The following is an 18,086-nucleotide window of genomic DNA, read 5'->3' as shown; positions in this document are numbered from 1 at the left end:
GTGGAAGGTGGGGTTTTAGCTGGGACTTGAAGGAGATCAGAGACACCAGGAAGCAGAGATGAGGAGGCCCAGATGAGCAGGGAGAGAGCTGCAGGCATGGGGGCCAGCCAGTTGAAAGTTAAAGAGGGACGGTCTTGTTTGAGGGATGGTCACTACATGACCTGTTAGTCACCTTCAATCTATAAAATCTAGAGAACATTTTTAAAAGGGGATTTGTTTTGTGAAGTTTGGATTCAGTCAAAGGGCTGCCCATGAGGACCTAGGGGCCGCATGTGGCCTTGAGGCCACAAGTTTCCCACCCCTGCATCTAAATCAAGAGCTCTTAAACTTTTGGGGCATCATGGCCCCCTTTGGCAGTCCAGTAAAGCCTATGGACAACTCAGAATAATATTCTTACAAACATCAAATAAAACATCTGGGATGACCAAGGAAACCAAAGATTTGGTTTGTGAAAATAAAGATGGGAGTTCACAGATGCCCCTGAAATCTATCATTGGGCCCCGGGTTAAGAACTTCTGCTCTAAATCTATGATCCAATTGTCTGTCTGCCATATTATCCCTCCAGATACATTCCCCACTGTGCCTAAGAGGATGCCAAGGGCCTTAATGCTGGCTCCACAGACATGTTTGCTTCCCCTCCTTCCCCCAGCAGGCCTTCTATTTGCTGTCCACCACCGTGGGCTTTTTCTTGGAATTTTTACTCTGGCTGTCTAGGGAAGTCCAAGTTAGCTGGGGACAAACACATTGCTTGGTCAATTAGTTCTCTTGTCTTTCCCTCAACATTATTCAGACTCCACAGATGGGGAGGGGGATGGCTTCTCTCCTAGGCCTTGGGAGACAGGGCATAACCCGACTCTGATTTTTTGTTTTAGTCGAGGCAATTGGCCAAGCAAGTCTGGGGGTAAGAACTGGGGGGAGAGGAGGCAGATAGGCAGATAGGAGGGGTGGGGGGCTTTCCAGGTGCCTCGCTCTTTTCCTTCCTGTGGTTGTTTTTAAATCTCTAACAGGCTGGGCTGACTGCTGAGCTCTCCTCCCTCTGGCACACCATCCCTCAGTGGCTCAGCACCTGCTGTCCAGAAATACATTTCCCTTCCAAAAAGAATGTAATGGCAAGGCAGAATCCAGCTCTTCCTAGTTAGACTGTCCTAGGCCCTGCTAAATGGGTAGTAAATATTTTTTACCTTCTCGATGATCAGTGAAGACCCTTCCCCTGTCCCTTTTCAGGCTCCACTTCCCTGCCCTCCCACAGCTGGCTGAGGGTTCAAGGGGAAGTGACTCAGAGAGTGGGGAGGGGTTTTTCATGGCACCATATCCATCATTACCACTTTGGGTCATGGTCCTATGAGGCATGTTATATTATTACCCCTAGTTTACCGAGAAGAAAAGTAAGTCTGAGAGAAGTTAAATGACTTGACCAGGGTCACACAGGCCAGTGCTCTACATCTACGGTTACCCAGCTTCCTCTCAAAGACACTAGTAATGGGGAACTCTACCTTCTGGGCAGCCAATTCCACTTTTGAATTGTTAGACGATTTAAAAAAAATCAAGTCAAAATCTATTTCTCTGCAACTTCCAGAGACATTGGGGCTGGAAGTGGGGGGTTCCTTAGGTCACTGGGACACTGAGGGAAGGGAATGGAAGCCTGAATCCAGGAGAGGTCCATACAGTTGGGTGGCCTGGGACATGCTGCTTTGGCTGCCCGGGTCATTTTCTTCAGCAGAACCCTCAGGTGGAATGCAGCAGGGTAGACTTAGGTCCCTCCACGGTGGGAGTGAGGTGGGGGCACCACTCAGAGCAAGACACAGAAAGAACTGACAAGGTCTGATGTCTGTTAAAAATTTTATTTTTCATTTCACACAGAATGATGTTAAAATAAATCCTCAGTAATATATATTTATATATTTATTTACCTGTGTCCATATTTACAAAAAAAAATTATGGTACTCTATGAAGTCTATGTACATCCATGATAGACAGCCAATGCTTGTCGAGGCACATATGTACATGTGTATGTATATCTATGTACAAATATCGGACCTTACTGACGCAGGGATTCTCAGCTACAGAAGTCTGGGCTAGGGTGGTGGGACAGGTTAAGCAGCACGGGGTTGAGGTGGGCTTGAAAGCTCCCTGGACACGTCAGCAAGAACGATAACATCTATACAGACTGTGCAATTCAGTTACAGCTGGTGTCTAAATTGTCGTCAAGCAAAGAAATGGTTAAACAACTCCCAAACTCCCATGAGTCTTCCCCTTCAGTCCTGCTCCGCCTTTGCATCCCATTGGTCTCCATCCTCCCATTGCCATGGAGACCCACAGTTCCTCTTCGGAATCACTCTTACGAAGCTTCAACCACCAGCCTTGGAGTTCCTTCTCCTATTGATTTCAATGAGGCCTATTTATCAGCTTCTTCCCCTTTGCATTTTTCCAGCAATTCCCAGGGACAGGACATTGGAGGGCAGCTGCAGAGTCTTGAGCAATGAGAAAGCCAGTGCAAACCCCCTAATTAATGTCTTTGCACTTGGTTACAAACAGCTGCATGCTCCCAAGTAAGAGGCAGTCACCACATATATCGTACACACACATATACATATATACTGTATATACACATAAATCTTAGAAAGGAAATAGCATCCCATAAACTAGAGGTTTACCGTGGTGCTCCAGCATGCCCAAGGAACACCAGCATTTAGACACCAGCTCTTAGTCACCATATTACAGATCTGGGCTATACCAGACTGTGCCCTGCAAAGAGAGGGGCTCATGGGCACAGAAATTCAGGGGGAAGACAACAATTTAGCTGGTGCATCATCATCATCATCTCAACCTTCAGACTTTTAAGTTTCAATAGGGTAGTGACCCTTTCTCTCAAGGGTTGGAGTTGTTGGTATGGAGATGCCAAAGGAAGACAGGGCAGCTGGTTATGGCATCCAGATAACAGTGGGGCAAGCAAGGGGATACTATGTTCAGAAACTCCAGAGCTAACCCTCACCTGCCCCCAAACCTGGGACTGGTCTTCTTTCCTTTGGTCTGGTGGAGCAGGCTGGGGTGACCACCTGGGATTGATTTGCTCCTTTTTTGGCCACACCTGAATAGGAATCTGAATGCCCTTGCAAATTCATTCCATGAACAGCAAAGGCCCAGGCACCTTGGCAGCATTTCTAAGAGCTGACCTGGAAATCATCTGGCAGCAAAGCAAGCCCCTCTCTGAAGGATTTCCTCCTCCTGTCTCCTTTCCTCACTTTCTATATCTGTACGGGGTGTTTTTGTGCACACACACACAAAGAAAGCAGCTGGGACTCCTGGGAGTTATTTTCAAGCAGTAGCAGGGTTTATAGGCCTCTTGTGAGAACAGAGAAGGGGCCCAGAATGAAGTGCTTTGAGTAGAGATGGATAGTCTAAGCACAGGGCAACATCTACACTGCCCTAATTACCCAGGAGCTTTGGCACCTGTAAACACGCCTGCTCCCAGCACACCTAGAGCCTAGAATGATGAATTCTCCGCAGCAATTTGACCCAGAACAGAATAAGCTTCGTTCATAGCTGGGTTAACTTCCATATTGTCTGAGTGGGAGGAGGGCAGCTACAAGAGCTCACACAGGTTCACACTCCTGTCCACAAGAAGTATTTCTGCCAGGGTGATTTGCTACCACATGAGGTGGTGGGTTTGCTGATATTCAGATAGCCTGGGCCATTCAGGTGCTTAGGCAAAGGGCCCAGACTAAAGATGTGCAGTCCGTATTCGGTCCAAAACCACCCCCTCGACCATTGCCCGTATTCAATACTGCCAGCACCCTGGTGCTACCTCTCTTGGTCCAGATGAATTTGTTAACATTACCCAACAGGGGCCAGATCAATCTTCAGCTGACTGATGGTCACCCACTCAGGGTCACCAGGAATGCTGGCATGACAGATGTCTGCACCACTGGCTTTTGTAGAGATGCTGTTGACTCTCCTTCTAGATTGATGCAACCTTCTATGGGAGGTGATACTGGTCAGTTATATGGAAAACATTATGTAACACGTAGGTCTAACATGCAGCAGACGGGGTGTGATTAAGAGTTAACAGCATGTTCCTGGCCTGATCTGGCTGCTTCTAATGTGATCTATGTTTATTCTCACAGGGTTACTGAAGCCTGGCAAGTTCCTCCTACTTTAACCCCAGAGATCCGATTAAAACCAATGGAGTATGGTTACCCCTCTTCTGTGCACCATTGAGACTTTTGAAATGAGAAGTTGAAAAGTACCTATACATTATCTTCAGGGCATAGAACAGTCTCACCAAAAAGCAGACAGAACTGGAGAGAGCAAGGCTAGAGATAACTATTTTATTTAGTCTACTGCGCAATATTTGTGATGTCCCCTTCTCCAGGGTTACAAAGCTGGGAAGGATGTTTCTGTCCCTCTGTAGAGAGGCCAGGTGGAATGAGGAACAGATGACAGTCTGGGCTTGAGAACTTACCCCCTGTTCATATATGAGCTGGGCAACTATTGGGGTGACGGGAGGATCCAAAGTGGGAATCTGTTACTTTTGTTAGAAGAGAGCTGTCTTCCAAATAGGGCTAGAATCAGGGGAGAAATAGCTGAGCTAGACAAGGAGAGAGGGTAGAAATCATGGGGAAGGGATGAGGGAAGGACAAAGAATCAAATATATGCAGTTTATTCCATGGTCTGTTGAATTTATTCCACATTCATTCAACTAAGGGAGTTTGCTTTGTATATATGATTTCTGAAGTCATGGTACACACATACATATATGTACACATATCTTATATATACACATATGTGTTTTTGTGGAAAACCTCAAATAACCAGACCCCATGTCATCACAACCCTCAATGAACAAGAATTTCTTTTTTCCCTGTACTCTACTTTTAGGAGAAAGACCAATGTTGATAAAGTAGGCTCAGAGGAGGGGTTTGTGTCAATCACTAACTTCCAGCAGTTATCCCTGGGGTCCGTCTTCATCCAGCAAAATCCCCCAGACCTTCTCCATCTATAGGCCTGTGCAGTATTTAAGAACATTGGCCTTCCAAAAAGCTTCAACCACATCTCTACGTATACTCTGCTTACTAAGTCAGGGAAGTATGCGCTAGCTGATATTTTAGGAAGGTTTTCAACAATAAGCATCAAAACAAACAGGGTTTTCTCTTGTCAACACTCAAACAGATTATTCAGTTAACTGGTATATCACTTTCCCTGAGTATCCCCATTCCTGTTAATTGAGGTTTTGTTGTAATATATATGTATATATACACACATATATGTGTACATATATATGTATGTATATATAGAGAGAGCAAACAAGGGTGGATTAAACAGGAATGTAATGGCCCCCAGGCCATCATCATTTATCCACCAGCCATGATTGTCCAATACAAGTATATGTACACACTAGATTTTCAGGGGGCCTCTCCCAAACCTCCCTTGCTACTTGTGCATTCCTTGGGCAGCTGCATTTTGTGCCTATGAGTTATTATGACATAGACAGTGACCCCACCCCGTATCCCATCTCAGTTCATCTGAATATCCCTTGTGAGAACTGGGTCACTGTGAGTATCTCCATTTATTTTCCCCAGGTGATCATAATCCTAGCCTCCTTTCCCATAACCTTCATACATATTCTTTTGGTTAAAAGATTCTTTTAAAAAGTCAGTATTGTCTTCTTTTTGAAGGTAGGCAAGTCATCCATTCTGCCCCTGCCCAAGTACCAATCCTGAAATGCTGGGTCAAAGGCCCTTAGGAACTATTTTCCATTTAGGGATGACCAAAAAAAAATTCTTAATCCGTGGGAAGGATGTTTTCCCCAATGGCCCAGGACCTCTTATTCTAATCTCTTGGTAAGCTCTTTCTCCTGGGCTTCCATTAGGAGCTGCCAGAGATAGACTCAGAACCAACTTGATGGCCTAGCCTTGTGGGAGCCTACTCAGATTCCTGGTTTTGGCATTGGGGGTTGGGCAGCACTTCCACCAGTTCAGAGTAGTCCATAGAGAAAAAGAGGCTGTGCACATGCAGTCTCCCTCCCACCCCCTCACCCTTACCACTAGCTCCTCATTGCCTACCTGGCATGCTTCCCATTGGAATTTCCCATCTGCATACATTTACATTCTGGAAGTAGGGTCAGGGGCTTCAAAGCAATAGAACTTGGGCTAACCGAGTGCCAAGGAGAGAGGAAGTTACCAAATGGTGAGGGAACACCCAGGGACCCCGGTCTTTACCCTAGAATCCAGGTGCTATCACTATTCAGTCCTGAGAGCGAGGTTTTTAAACAGCTATTGCTAAAGAAAACAGTCACTATTTATTTTATTGCACTTCTCCTTTTTTTTTTTCAAAAGATAAAATATGAAAAATGGAAATTAGGCTTTGGGGCAGTGTGATGGATGGACATGGGGAGAAGGTTAGGTAAGCTTAGGGGAGGGCAGCATTGACCAAACCACCATTTGAGGGAGGGGCTGGCCCAGTAGAGGATGGGTCAGAGATCCAGCACCTTAGCCAAGGGTGATGGTCATGACTGGGCTCTGAGAGTAGGATGGGGCCAGGCCTGTCCACCATAACTCATAGAATGTCAGAACCAGAAGGGACCTTGGAGGTGATCTAGTCTTCTCTCCTCATTTTACAGATGAGGAAACTGAGGCCCTGAGATGAAGCAATTTGCCTAGGGTCACACAGCTAATTAGTTAGTGGCAGAGTCTGGAGTAAAACCCAGGTGTCGTAGCTCCAAGTCCAATGCTCCGTCCACTACTCCAAGCTTCCAATCCTGAAGAACATTTCTGATTCACTGTTATTTGCTAATTGGTTCGAATGGTTAGAACATCAGGGAGACTAAGATCATAGGTATGAATTGGTGGAAGGTGAAGGCAAAACAGGGAAGGCCTCCATTCTGCAGTCATAGACTGCGTACTTAAACCAAACTGACTACCTTGCAAGGGCTTTCTGCTGGTCACAAGGGGGAACTGGAGAGAAAAGATGGAAGGATGAATGTTTGTTGAATGAACAAGTGATTGAATGAAAGAATGAGTGGCTCAGTTCAACCCATTTCCCCTCCTGGATAGATATGCCTCCTGGATGATGGAGCTGAGGTGCCATTTTAATATTTGATCATTGGGTATTTCACATTGTGTCCTGCTCTCTACAGCTATGAATAGCACTGACAAGAAAACCTTAAAGCATTAGGGATTTTGGAAGTGTGGACAGAAAGAAGCATTGTCCACATCATCTTCCAAGAGGGTTAGTGCTGATATTTTATGAAAGGTACCAGTGTATAGGGAGTTCATTGGCTGGCTTCTCACTGTCTAGGAGTACGAAAGTCAAAGAAGGTGATTGGGATCTGAAATCCTCACAGCTCCTTCACTTTAGGTAGTCACAGGTACTAGGGCTAGGGAATCAAATTTTTCAATCAATGAAAAAGCTTATGGAGAAGCCTTTCCTATGTAAGATTAGTGGGCTTGGGGGCAGTGAGATTAGGTCAGGTCACCCTGGAATCTTAAAGCTCTATTTTTTTCTAAAATGCCATCCTGGTATCATGAGGTGCCTAGATCTCACAGAAGTCCAGATTAGGGAGGAGAAAGAAAGAGAGGGAGGGAGAGAGGGGGAGAGAGAGAGAGAGAGAAAGAGAGAGAGAAAAAGAGAGAGAGAGAATAGACGGGGAAGGAGAGGGAGATGGATAAAGAGAGACAAAGGGGGAGAGAAAAAGAAAAAGGGAGAGGGAGAGAGTGGAAAAGAGAAAGAGAAAGGGAGGGAGAAAGATGGCAAAGCACCACATAAACCCTAATAAACTCAGGGACTCTCATCTTCCATTAACTTTTGGCTTCTACATAGTTTAGCCTGGAAATTATCCAGTTCCATATTCATTCCTCAGCCCAACCTTTCTCTTCTTTCCTAGGGCTAATCTTCCTCATCCCCCTCTTGAAAATTCTGCCATGTTTCCTCCACATTCTGGGTTCTGAAATCCAGGCTATGGAGACAATATATGAACCAAAGAGGAAGTCAGATCTTAACTTCCAAACAGATCCCATCTTGTCAACTTGAGCCTAAAAACCAACTTTGTGGCAAAAGTTCCAGAGGCTGAGTTGATTTTGATGCCTGAAGAGATAACAACGTGTAGGTGGTCAGACAAATGGAAAGAAGGCTATCATAGGGACCTATCTGAGCAGTGAAAGCATAGGATCTCCTGGGCTCTGCCCAGAATCCTCTGACCAGAGGCACTGCTTTGACTACTGGTCTTCATTAGGGGCAAACTAGAAAGTCAACTCAATTATCCATAATGGTGGATAATCCTTAAATCATTTAACTAAGGTTTTGGGGAGGTATAGTAAATAGAGAGCTGGTCTTGAAGCCTAGAAACCTGGGGGTTAAATCCTGCCTTTGATACATACTGGTTTTGTGACCCTGCTAAGTCATTTGCCCCTGGTCAAGTCTCAGTGCTCTGGGCAACTCTTTTAAGACTGTAAGTTGAAGAGAAGGTGCTGGCTGATATTGGTAGAGGGAATTTCCTCACTTGTATCATATACAGAGGAAATCACAGGTACAACCCTTGTGTCTATCTTTAACATAAATGACATAATTCAGCGTTCCCTCCCCTAGCTTTTTAAAGCAATCAATTTAGTTTTCTTGTTTCCCTCAGGTTGGCATTAAATGGAGTTTACCTTTCCTTAAGTCTACCCAGCCAGCTTCTAGGGGTGCATTGAGGGGTGGGGAAACCCACTTTTTATAAATCACCCATGGCAGATCAACTAGCAAGTTCATTAGCAATCCCAATGAGACTAACCAACAGTAGACTGTTGATTTCAGTAACTGGGATCCAGGGAATTGTTTCAGGAAGGAAAGCAAACTATTTTTTTTCCCTCAGATAAAATGTAATTTCTCCTAACTTATCTAGACTGGCCCTCTGTGACCCCAACAAAGGTCACAGATAAAGCTATAGATAGGAAGGACGTCACAGTAACATCCCTGGTGTTCCTAGCCCATGACCCTATTGTGTCTCAATAGCCAGCAGTCACAAAGAGACTAGGGCTGAGCCTAGAGATTCCAGGAATGCAGGGAAAATAACAACAATAAAATTAGCTAATATTTATATAGTGTTTTGCAAGAGCTTGATATATTTTCTCATCTGATCTTTGCAACAATCCTGTTAAGTAGGTGGTATTAGAATCTCCTTTTCATGGAGGAAAACTCATCTGAGGAACTAAGGTCTGGGTCCAGGCATCACACTGCTAAGGGTCTGGGACAGGGTTAAAATTTAGCCTTCCTGACTCCCAGTCCAGTGCTCTATACACTATGCCACCTGGATACTTCCACTCCCCCCCCAAAAAACAACAAACAAACAGCCAACAACAAAACCCACCGGATTAATGGAACTGTCCTATAGACATGGTCTGGGGGAGGCAGGATTCTCTGGAAGTAGTGCAGTGGGGCACTGAGCTTACCCATCAATCCCTGCCTACTCCAAGTCCCAGATCTATGGGAGGAAAAAAAGTGATATGATGGGATATCTTACAAGATTCCCTGCTCCAATCAGAAGCCCTTGTGGAAGAGATAATCTAGTCCCCTGTCTTTACTTGCAGATGGAGGCTTCTCTTTAGACAGGAAAAATTGAGATTGGATGGGGTAGAAAGAAGAGAAGAGAAGGAGCAGAAGAGGAGAATGGAAGAGTCATCAAGAGGTGTGAAAGCAGATGCCCCTCAAAGGGAGTATAAAAGCAGCCCTAAGTAGCTGGGAGGGGTGAGTGTGTGTGTGTGTGTGCACTCCAGTGTGTAGGATGGCTGGGGGGTGGGGAGGATGGGATAACGCTTATGTTAGAGTCTACTTCTTTGTGCTTATCATTTATAACTCTGTGACCAGAGAAATGTTGATTCTCCTGCTATGTGTTAGTTGTGTCTGAGTGTGTTGTGTATCATGTGCATATTACTTGTGTATGTCTGTACATTTGAATTGTGGGTAGGACCATATAGGTCTGGTCCTAGGTATTTTCTATGGGTTTCCTCCATATTTGAATGTTGTACTTGTGTGTGTATATTGCGTGCATTTGTGTCTCTTGATCACAAAGTTGTTTTTCACATTCTTTTTAAGAGCACTTTCTGTCCCACAGGGGAATTCTCCGCTCTTAACTCCTCTCTGGAAGGATGTTGTAATAAAATACCTACAGTCCTGACCTGGACTCTATAAATCTTGGTTGCTTCCCTTTCAAATATTATCAGAATGGGTACACGCCCTTCCTAATTCCTGGGGGTTCAGAATAGCTTCAGATGAACTGGGTGTATATAAGGATGACTGCACAGAACCAGGCAAGCCCCTGAAGACGTGTGAGCTCATGAAGGTACACCATGGACCTTTATTGTGCCCAGGAATCCATGCACAGAAGTGGTTCAGGACCATTAGGCTCCTACCTCAATGCTTCCCCACGACAAATACAGGCATTGAGCAAATGGGCAGACAAGGAGATGAGCCTATGACAGAGAGATCTAAGGGGCAAACTGGGGCTCCCAGAGTTCCATTCTTGTTTCTGTGGGAATCTTAGATAAATTCTGCCCTAGAAGATGACACGGGCTCTGATTCTTGCCACTCCTTGCAAAGCTTTAGGTGTTCACATTGCTTCCTCCAGTGAGAGAGAGGCTGTGGAGGGGGCAAAAGGAGAGAAGAATAAAAGAAGAAACTCATGCCACCCACTTAGGATAATAGATTTAGACCCTGAACGAACTTTAGGGGACATATCAAGTTCTAATCTTCTCATTTTACAGATGAGGAAGCTGAGATGTAGGGGAGTTAAGTGATTTGCCCAGAATCATGTAGCTAGTAAATCTCTGAGGAGGGACTGAAGCCCAGGGCTTTCTGATACCAACACACCAGTGCCCTCCCTGCTCTGCCACACTCCCTCTTGAGCAGGTCTAATGGGAGGAAGGAGTTACAGCGGGGTTTGGGGGATGGAGGTTGAGTCCGGTGACCCAAACAGTGTTTATGGACCATACATAGATTTCAGTTATCCAGATTTACCTTTGAACTTTTCTAGATAGTGGGGGCAGAGAGAGGAGAGAGTTCAATCAAAGATCAAAATTTCTGGGTCTCAGAAATGTCCTATTTCTTGTTGGCCTTGGTATTGTGTCAGGAGACTTGGGGAGGAGAGAGCCGTGGAAGTGTCTGGGTAGACAGAGCCAGGTGAAAAGGAAACTCAAAGGCAAGGAGGAGTGGGGGTGAGGTGAGGAGATGGTGATGGAGTTAATTCTGTCCCGCTAGGTTTCAGGACTGGTGATGAAAAGGTTGCCCCCCAGGTCCAGGCCAAGGGGCAGCTTGAGGGAACCATGAGGGCCATGGGCCCTTGTGCACTCAGTAAGACAAGCTTCAGTCACAGGGACTGGAGCTGCAGCACATGGAGGGCAGAAAGACATTTTGTAATGGTCTAAGAAACCACATAGGCTGGAGTGTCTCAGGTGATGGCAGCAAACCATGGCCCAGTGGGGGGACCAATCCAAAATGAGGATCAATCCAGCATGAACTCGTGAGGCCTCTTAGACATGCATGAGTCATTTCCCCAGCCCACAGAGCAATGGTTTTGCCCCCTGAACCTGAACTCCAGAGTATACATTTACATATATATATATAACTACTATTTATACTTATATTTGTGTGTCGTGTGTTTGCCCGTGTATATGTAGCAAGACATATACACGCATTAGTGCACATAGTCAGAACACATGCATAAATTGCCCTGTGTCAAAAATATTGCATAAGCTTATACCATGTTTGAATGCAACTACTTTTTTATCTCTAGCTAGGTAGGTAGGTTGAGGAACACATGAAGGTGATATTGGATATATGTACATTGGATCCACAGATCCACCTGCTCTCACAACTAAATGCTCTGGCCAACTGTAAAAATCCTGCTTGCAACAAGATTAATGACCAAGGTGCAGTCCCCATAATCTGCTCAGGCTTTTCCTTTCTATTTCACCTTCTTGTCTTGGCAGAGCTCTGTGCCCCTGCCTGGAAGAACTGTGGAGCTCACACCTAAGGTCTGGCTTCCCTTTTCCCAGGGAGTCTCATGCTATGTTTTTTCCCCTCCTGATTAAGGACTTTGGCTTCCCATGCTTTAAAAAGTCCCCAAACTCAGTGCCATCCTGAGCCTATCAATACTATAATAAGCATGAATACTGTGTGCAGGCTACTCTGAAAAAACAACAGATTAATCTCATGTGTATTAGATATTGAGATTCATGCAACAAATCCCCATGCTGAAGCACTGTTGGGTTTCACTGCAGTATCAGTATGCCAAAAGGCTACCACATTAGCAAAGGGGACTCCGAGGAAACTCAGGTATAATGGAGGGATCAGTCGTTCTCTTTGGCGACCCAGAAGGTGGTAAAAAAAAAAAACAAAACTGTGACCCTCTAAGGCAGAGAAATTCCTTAGTCAGTTGTTTTCTCCCCTAAGACTTGAGTATGAAATTCGAATCTTAAGAACCCATCTTGGGTCACACTAGCTGTCCCTCCCATGGGCCTCGAGCTGACACTGCAGAGAAAGAGTTGAATGCAGTATTTTCCGTTATGAAACCAGCCTCAGCAGCCCTCCACTTGGCAACTGCAATCCACCAAGCCGGTGACACAGAAAGTGATTCTGCACGCACGGCTGTGTGTTCTTTTCAATGCAAAACATGGGGATGACATTTGGAATAGTTACCAAAGCTTAAAAAGTGAAGCCAGGATCCGTTCTGACTGTGGAGAGGGAGGGAAGAAGGAGGGAGAGGGGGAAAGGAAAAGGGAAGAAGGAAGGGTGGACTGGGGAGTCCGATGGGGAGGGGAGTCCCTTGCAAGTGCTCAGGGTGGTTGATTGGAAGAGTTGACAAACTGATACTAGTAGGTCATGCTGCTTACATGAGATAGTTCGAATGTCCCTTTCTGAATCCTGAATTCATGAGTTGCACCTGTCTTTCTATACCTTTAATCTTTAGAAACCCCTAAATCTGTGATGAAAGTCTGCATGAAAGCCACATACAGGATAGTCTGTGTTCTAAATTAAAAAAATTTTTAAGAAATAAAAAAAAATGACTTCACAATTCTTGCTTCCCATGCATGACCAAGTACACGCGGTTAGGACACAGCTACAATGCGGGCCATTACGCACTTGAGCTGTAAATACGCTAGTAGGCTTCAATCAGACATCAGTTAACATCTTGGTGATATTCACGTAGTTTGTGTTAGCCAGGGTACAATTGGCCGTTTTCAAGTTTTCCTCCCTAAAGTCCTCATTGCTGTTGTTTACCCCTTCCTGGATCTCCATGTAATCAGACTTACTAATAGTGGAGGCACTCCTGCTTTTCTTTAGGTCAGGGGAAGACGGGATCTTTGGACAGCTGGTCACTTGTAAGTACTGGGCCTGTTCCTCTCCCTCTGTCTCCCGGTGGTAGAAGTAGTTGAAATTGGACACTATGACAGGGACTGGTAAGGCAATAGTTAAGACACCTGCAATCGCACAAAGGGAACCCACAATCTTTCCCCCAATGGTGGTCGGGACCATGTCTCCGTAGCCTACTGTTGTCATGGAGACGACTGCCCACCAGAAGGCGTCGGGGATACTAGGGAACTGGGAATCTCGCTCATCTGCCTCTGCAAAATAGACAGCACTAGAGAAGAGAATGACCCCGATGAAGAGGAAGAATATCAGGAGACCCAATTCTCTCATGCTGGCCTTGAGGGTCTGCCCTAGGATCTGGAGCCCTTTGGAGTGTCGGGACAGCTTGAAAATCCTAAAGACTCTTACCAACCGGATCACACGAAGGATAGCCAATGACATCGCCTGCTGGCCTTGCTGGGCATCATCTGTCTTCTCGGCCAGCTCCGTCCCAAGGGTGATGAAGTACGGGATGATGGCCACGATGTCAATGATGTTCATGATGTTGGTGAAGAAACCGGCTTTGCTGGGACAGGCAAAGAACCTGACTAGGAACTCAAAGGAGAACCAGATGATGCATAGTGTCTCCACAATGAAGAAAGGGTCAGTGAAGGAAGTGGACTGTTGGTACCCGATGGTGCTGTTAGAGTAGGTATGGAAAGGAATCCCACCACCAGGCATATCTTCGTTCTCATCCCGAAAAATGGGCAAAGTTTCAAGACAGAAGCTCACAATGGAGATCAAAATCACCATGACAGACACAATAGCTATAATCCTGGCTGGCCCAGAACTCTCTGGGTATTCAAACAGAAGCCAAACCTGTCTCTGAAACTCATTTTCCGGTAAAGGACGCTCTTCCTCCTTGATGTAGCCTTCATCCTCTCGGAACATCTCCATCGCCTCCTCACCCAGTTCATAAAAGCGGATTTCTTCTGAGAAGATATCCAAGGGGACATTCACGGGGCGCCTTAACCGGCCCCCAGACTGGTAGTAATATAAGATAGCATCAAAGCTAGGGCGGTTCCTGTCAAAAAAGTATTCATTCCGGAGTGGATCAAAGTACCTCATTCGCTTCTTAGGGTCCCCTAAGAGGGTCTCTGGAAACTGGGCCAAAGTCTTGAGCTGTGTCTCAAACCGCAATCCTGAGATGTTAATTACTACCCTCTCACAGCACTCATGGTCTGCCTCAGGGTCGTAGGTGTCCTGGGGGTGCCCAGGGAGGGCGGCAGCTTCATCTGCTGGGTCTCCAGTGGCCACTGTCATAATGGGGGCTGGGAAAGGCTCCTGGATCTACACCTTCCAGCTGTTCCAGGGGAGAGCTTTCAGGACAATGCTAGTGTCCCCCAGAAAAGCAGATGTATCAGCTTGTGTTTGAACATGAGAGCATTGGGGGAGCTCTGCACACCAAAGGGCGCCTGCTTGGCTTGGCTGAAAGACAGAGTCAGGTAAAAGCATTACAATACAAGCAGCGGCCAGCATGCCCCAAAGCCACCGCTGCTTGTCTCCTATTTCTTGGCCAGTGAGAAGTTTCAAGGTAAATTATCTTCTCCCCTTCCCCAATCCTCCAGACCTCAACAACTTTATTCCAACTCCCAGCACTGAGGGGCCGTAGAGGAGGCACTGTGCAGTCTCTCAGGAAAGCCACACCACTACTCCTAAAGCAGGCAGCTCCCTGGGTAGTGGAAAGGGGGAGGGCAAGAAAGTCTCTTTCTGCACCACTCCTATTCCTTGCAGTACACCCCCCTCCCACCATCATCCCAACTCTTGGCACTGAACTATTCACTTGCAAATACCTGTGCCCCAGCAGTCTCCCCCACTTTCTGGAAGAGGATGGGAGGGTGCTTAGCATGAGTCTGCACCGCAGGCTTTAGGCAAACACAAATGACAAAACAACAAATTGGGTTACCTGGAGGAGCTGGAATCAGGGAGGTCTCTTAGTAACCAAGCCGTTGAGACTCTGGGGGAATCCTAGATACACAAACAGACAGCTGAGCTCCCCATATTGTCCTAGCACCAGAGTCAGGAAGAATGGTGAGTCATTCTGGGCAGGAGGGTAGGCTCGGGCTCCCGAAGGTGAGCCCTGGCGTCTGACTGTAGAGGAAACCTGGCCAGTGTGGTCCTCGGCTCCGGGGCAGCCCGGCTCGTGTCTGGAGCCTCGGCTTTGACGGCGGTAAGATGCAAACCTCAGCGAAACCCAGTGTCCTCCCCGTCGTCCTCAGGAGGTGTGACGTTGCCTGGAAAAAATATCAGCAAGGTGGAACTGGGGCTCTGAGGCAGCGGCTGCCAAGACCCGGCTTCTGGGGGCATATAGGTTGCTTTCCCACTTGCCCCGGGCAACACATTGGGCCTCAGGATGCTGCCCTCTCTCTCTAAGGGACCTGACTGCCCACCCTTCCCTCTGGCTGAGGGCTCCGCTTGCATCGTGCCCTGGGACCACTGCGGGTCAGCTGTCCATCCTCTCTAGCTGGCTCCCCTCCACCTGGCAAACCGGTGATTCCTTCTTGCAAAGGAGAGAAGCCAGGCAGTGTGTCCAGGCCAAGCTCTCTGGAGAACCTCCCCCGCCCTCCACCTCTCACCCCCGCCTCATCTAAGCCAAATGCCTTCCTCTTGGGTGGAGAAGGGGATGGAGAAAGGGGATACAGGGCCCACTGGGACCCTCGGGCAAAACAAGAATGTGCCGAGGATAAAGCTTCCTCGGCTTGGGGTGGGAATGGGGGTGGTTGATCCAAGCCCTGACCTGAGTCAGTCTTGGGGAGAAAAAAAATATCGTCCAAGAGCTCAACTTTGCAGAGGAAACACCACCCCTCCCTCTTTGAAGCCCCCCTCCCCCACTCCTCAGCCCTGACAGCCGCCAAGCCCGCAGACTTACTCTCCCCCAAGGATCCCAGGGCCGCCGGCCTTCCTCAGACAGGGGTGGCATTTGAGCTAAGAAGTACCTCCGGCCGACCATTGATTCCCCCCCTAGAGAAAACCCCTCGCATTTCCTCTGCAGGACGAAGGAAAGCTCTGCCTAGCTCTGCTTCAAGGCGGGATGGCAGAACTGAGAGGGGGGGAGAGGGAGAGGGAAGAAGCTTCGGGACTGGCCCTTATGCAACCCGATCCCGTAGGCCCCAGGGCATCGAGGGGTCCCCCGTCCTGCATTCATCACTCCTGGGGGTTTCGGCCCAGAGCCCCCCGGCTCTCTCCAATCCAGACTGCAGCTTAACACTCCTCTCCCTTCTCCGCTCTCCGGCAACCCAGTAGTACACTCCTGCCAAGCCTTGCAGCAGAAAGCACCTCCCGTTAACCCTCGCCTGCCCGGCCCTGATTAAGCCCCTTCCCAGGGACTCAGGGAAACAGCCGATTCCTTTGTCCCCTTCGCATCCCCCGGGGTCCAGACGCGGAAGCACGGAGAGTCTGGTTCTCTCTTGGACCCCTGCAGGACAGAAGAACCCGAGAGCTAGATGGACCGGTAAGGGGGCAGCAGCCCTCGATCTCAGGCTCCTTTCTCTCTAAGGAAAGAAACCTCTGCAACTCGCCAGAGGCCTGGGGAAAGGGCAAACGCTCCTCCAAGCCCGATTTTCTCAGCCTCCCGAGCCTAGGATCCCAAAGCCATTGCGGAGGGGCGGGAGGGTGCACCTTTCCCCAGGTGATCTGGCCCGGCCGATCTTGCTCTTCCCAGTTGAAGAACTACTCGGATTTAGCAACCATCACGACTAAGACTAGCCTCCCATCCTTGGAGCATCTCGTGCACGACCCCGTTCCCCAGGCTTCAGATGCTTGCTACCCAGGTCCTGGTTCTTACATCTCTACTCAGAGAGATGCAGGCCATCCTGCCCCCCTCCCCCCTTCTCCAGTCATCCAGGCCCAGGTGCTGCCCATCAGGACTGTGCTCGTGGTCAGTTTTGTTTTTGTTCTTCTGCAGGGGGCTTACATGACCAGAGGACCCCCAGGGCCCTTTTCCTCCTGCAGACTCCTGGATAGGACTACAGTGGCCCCGGGACTCGAACACAGGAGGCATGCAAAAGGGAGAGATCCCCTGGTCCGATTTACCCTTCTGGATCAGCAGCTCGAGCCTCCATTTTCCCAGATTATGGCAAAGCTGGCAGCTTGGGGGTGAGGGGGGGCCAGGGTGAAAAACCCAAGACTTCTTGCCGGCTCTGCAGTCCCACATGCAGTGCATACCGAGCAAGTTTCATGCACCCCAGCACCACCACTGTTATCTGGCCCCGGAGAAGGGGAATTAAAATAAAAGGGGGGGGGGGCGTTCCCAGCTCAGCCAGAGCCAAGGGTAGCACTGACCCCGGAGCATAACCTTAGTCAGAGAATGAATATTTATAAAATTAATGTCACTGGGTCTCTACCCCTCTCCCACCCACCCCAAATCCCAACCATACCATCCCTGAAATCCCAGCAGTGGGAATGAGTAATTAATAATAATAATTCTTGACTAAGCTCAGGGCTCGGAACCTAATCTTATATGGAACTCAGTTTGTTTCTGGAGAGATCTTGGGGCAGGGATTTGGTAAGAGACAAGAGGATTTAACTTCAGGGGAGATCCACATCCCCTTGGCTCTTGCCAACACAATGAAATCGACAAGGAGGAGGAAATCAATAGCAACAATCCCCAGCAGATAGGAGGAATCCAGCCTCACAGGAAGAAGTGTTGCTATTATTATAACCATGCCAGACAGTATCTGCAGACCCTATTCTCTCCCTTCTCATCT

General features: G+C 47.7%; 1 protein-coding gene across 1 annotated transcript; it reads right to left on the bottom strand.

Moving 5' to 3' along the window:
• Nucleotides 1–1,825: 1,825 nt before the first annotated feature.
• Nucleotides 1,826–17,659, bottom strand: KCNA2 (potassium voltage-gated channel subfamily A member 2). Its single transcript, XM_069090402.1, has 3 exons — nt 16,250–17,659; nt 15,287–15,614; nt 1,826–14,808 (listed from the first exon to the last, which is right to left on the bottom strand). The coding sequence occupies exon 3, from the start codon at nt 14,641–14,643 to the stop codon at nt 13,144–13,146; it is 1,500 nt and encodes a 499-aa protein (XP_068946503.1). The 5' UTR covers nt 14,644–14,808; nt 15,287–15,614; nt 16,250–17,659; the 3' UTR covers nt 1,826–13,143.
• Nucleotides 17,660–18,086: the final 427 nt, after the last annotated feature.

Source organism: Petaurus breviceps, unplaced genomic scaffold (assembly GCF_028583685.1).
Source record: "Petaurus breviceps papuanus isolate PSGF00001 unplaced genomic scaffold, PetGlider_PUasm1.0 186, whole genome shotgun sequence".
Lineage (NCBI taxonomy): Eukaryota > Metazoa > Chordata > Mammalia > Diprotodontia > Petauridae > Petaurus > Petaurus breviceps.
Note: the sequence above shows the minus strand (reverse complement) of the source record. Positions and strands in the feature narration are given on the sequence as shown.

Coding starts and splice junctions, on each gene's coding strand:
- KCNA2 (XM_069090402.1), bottom strand. CDS start 14,643: ATGACAGTGGCCACTGGAGACCCAGCAGATGAAGCTGCCGCCCTCCCT.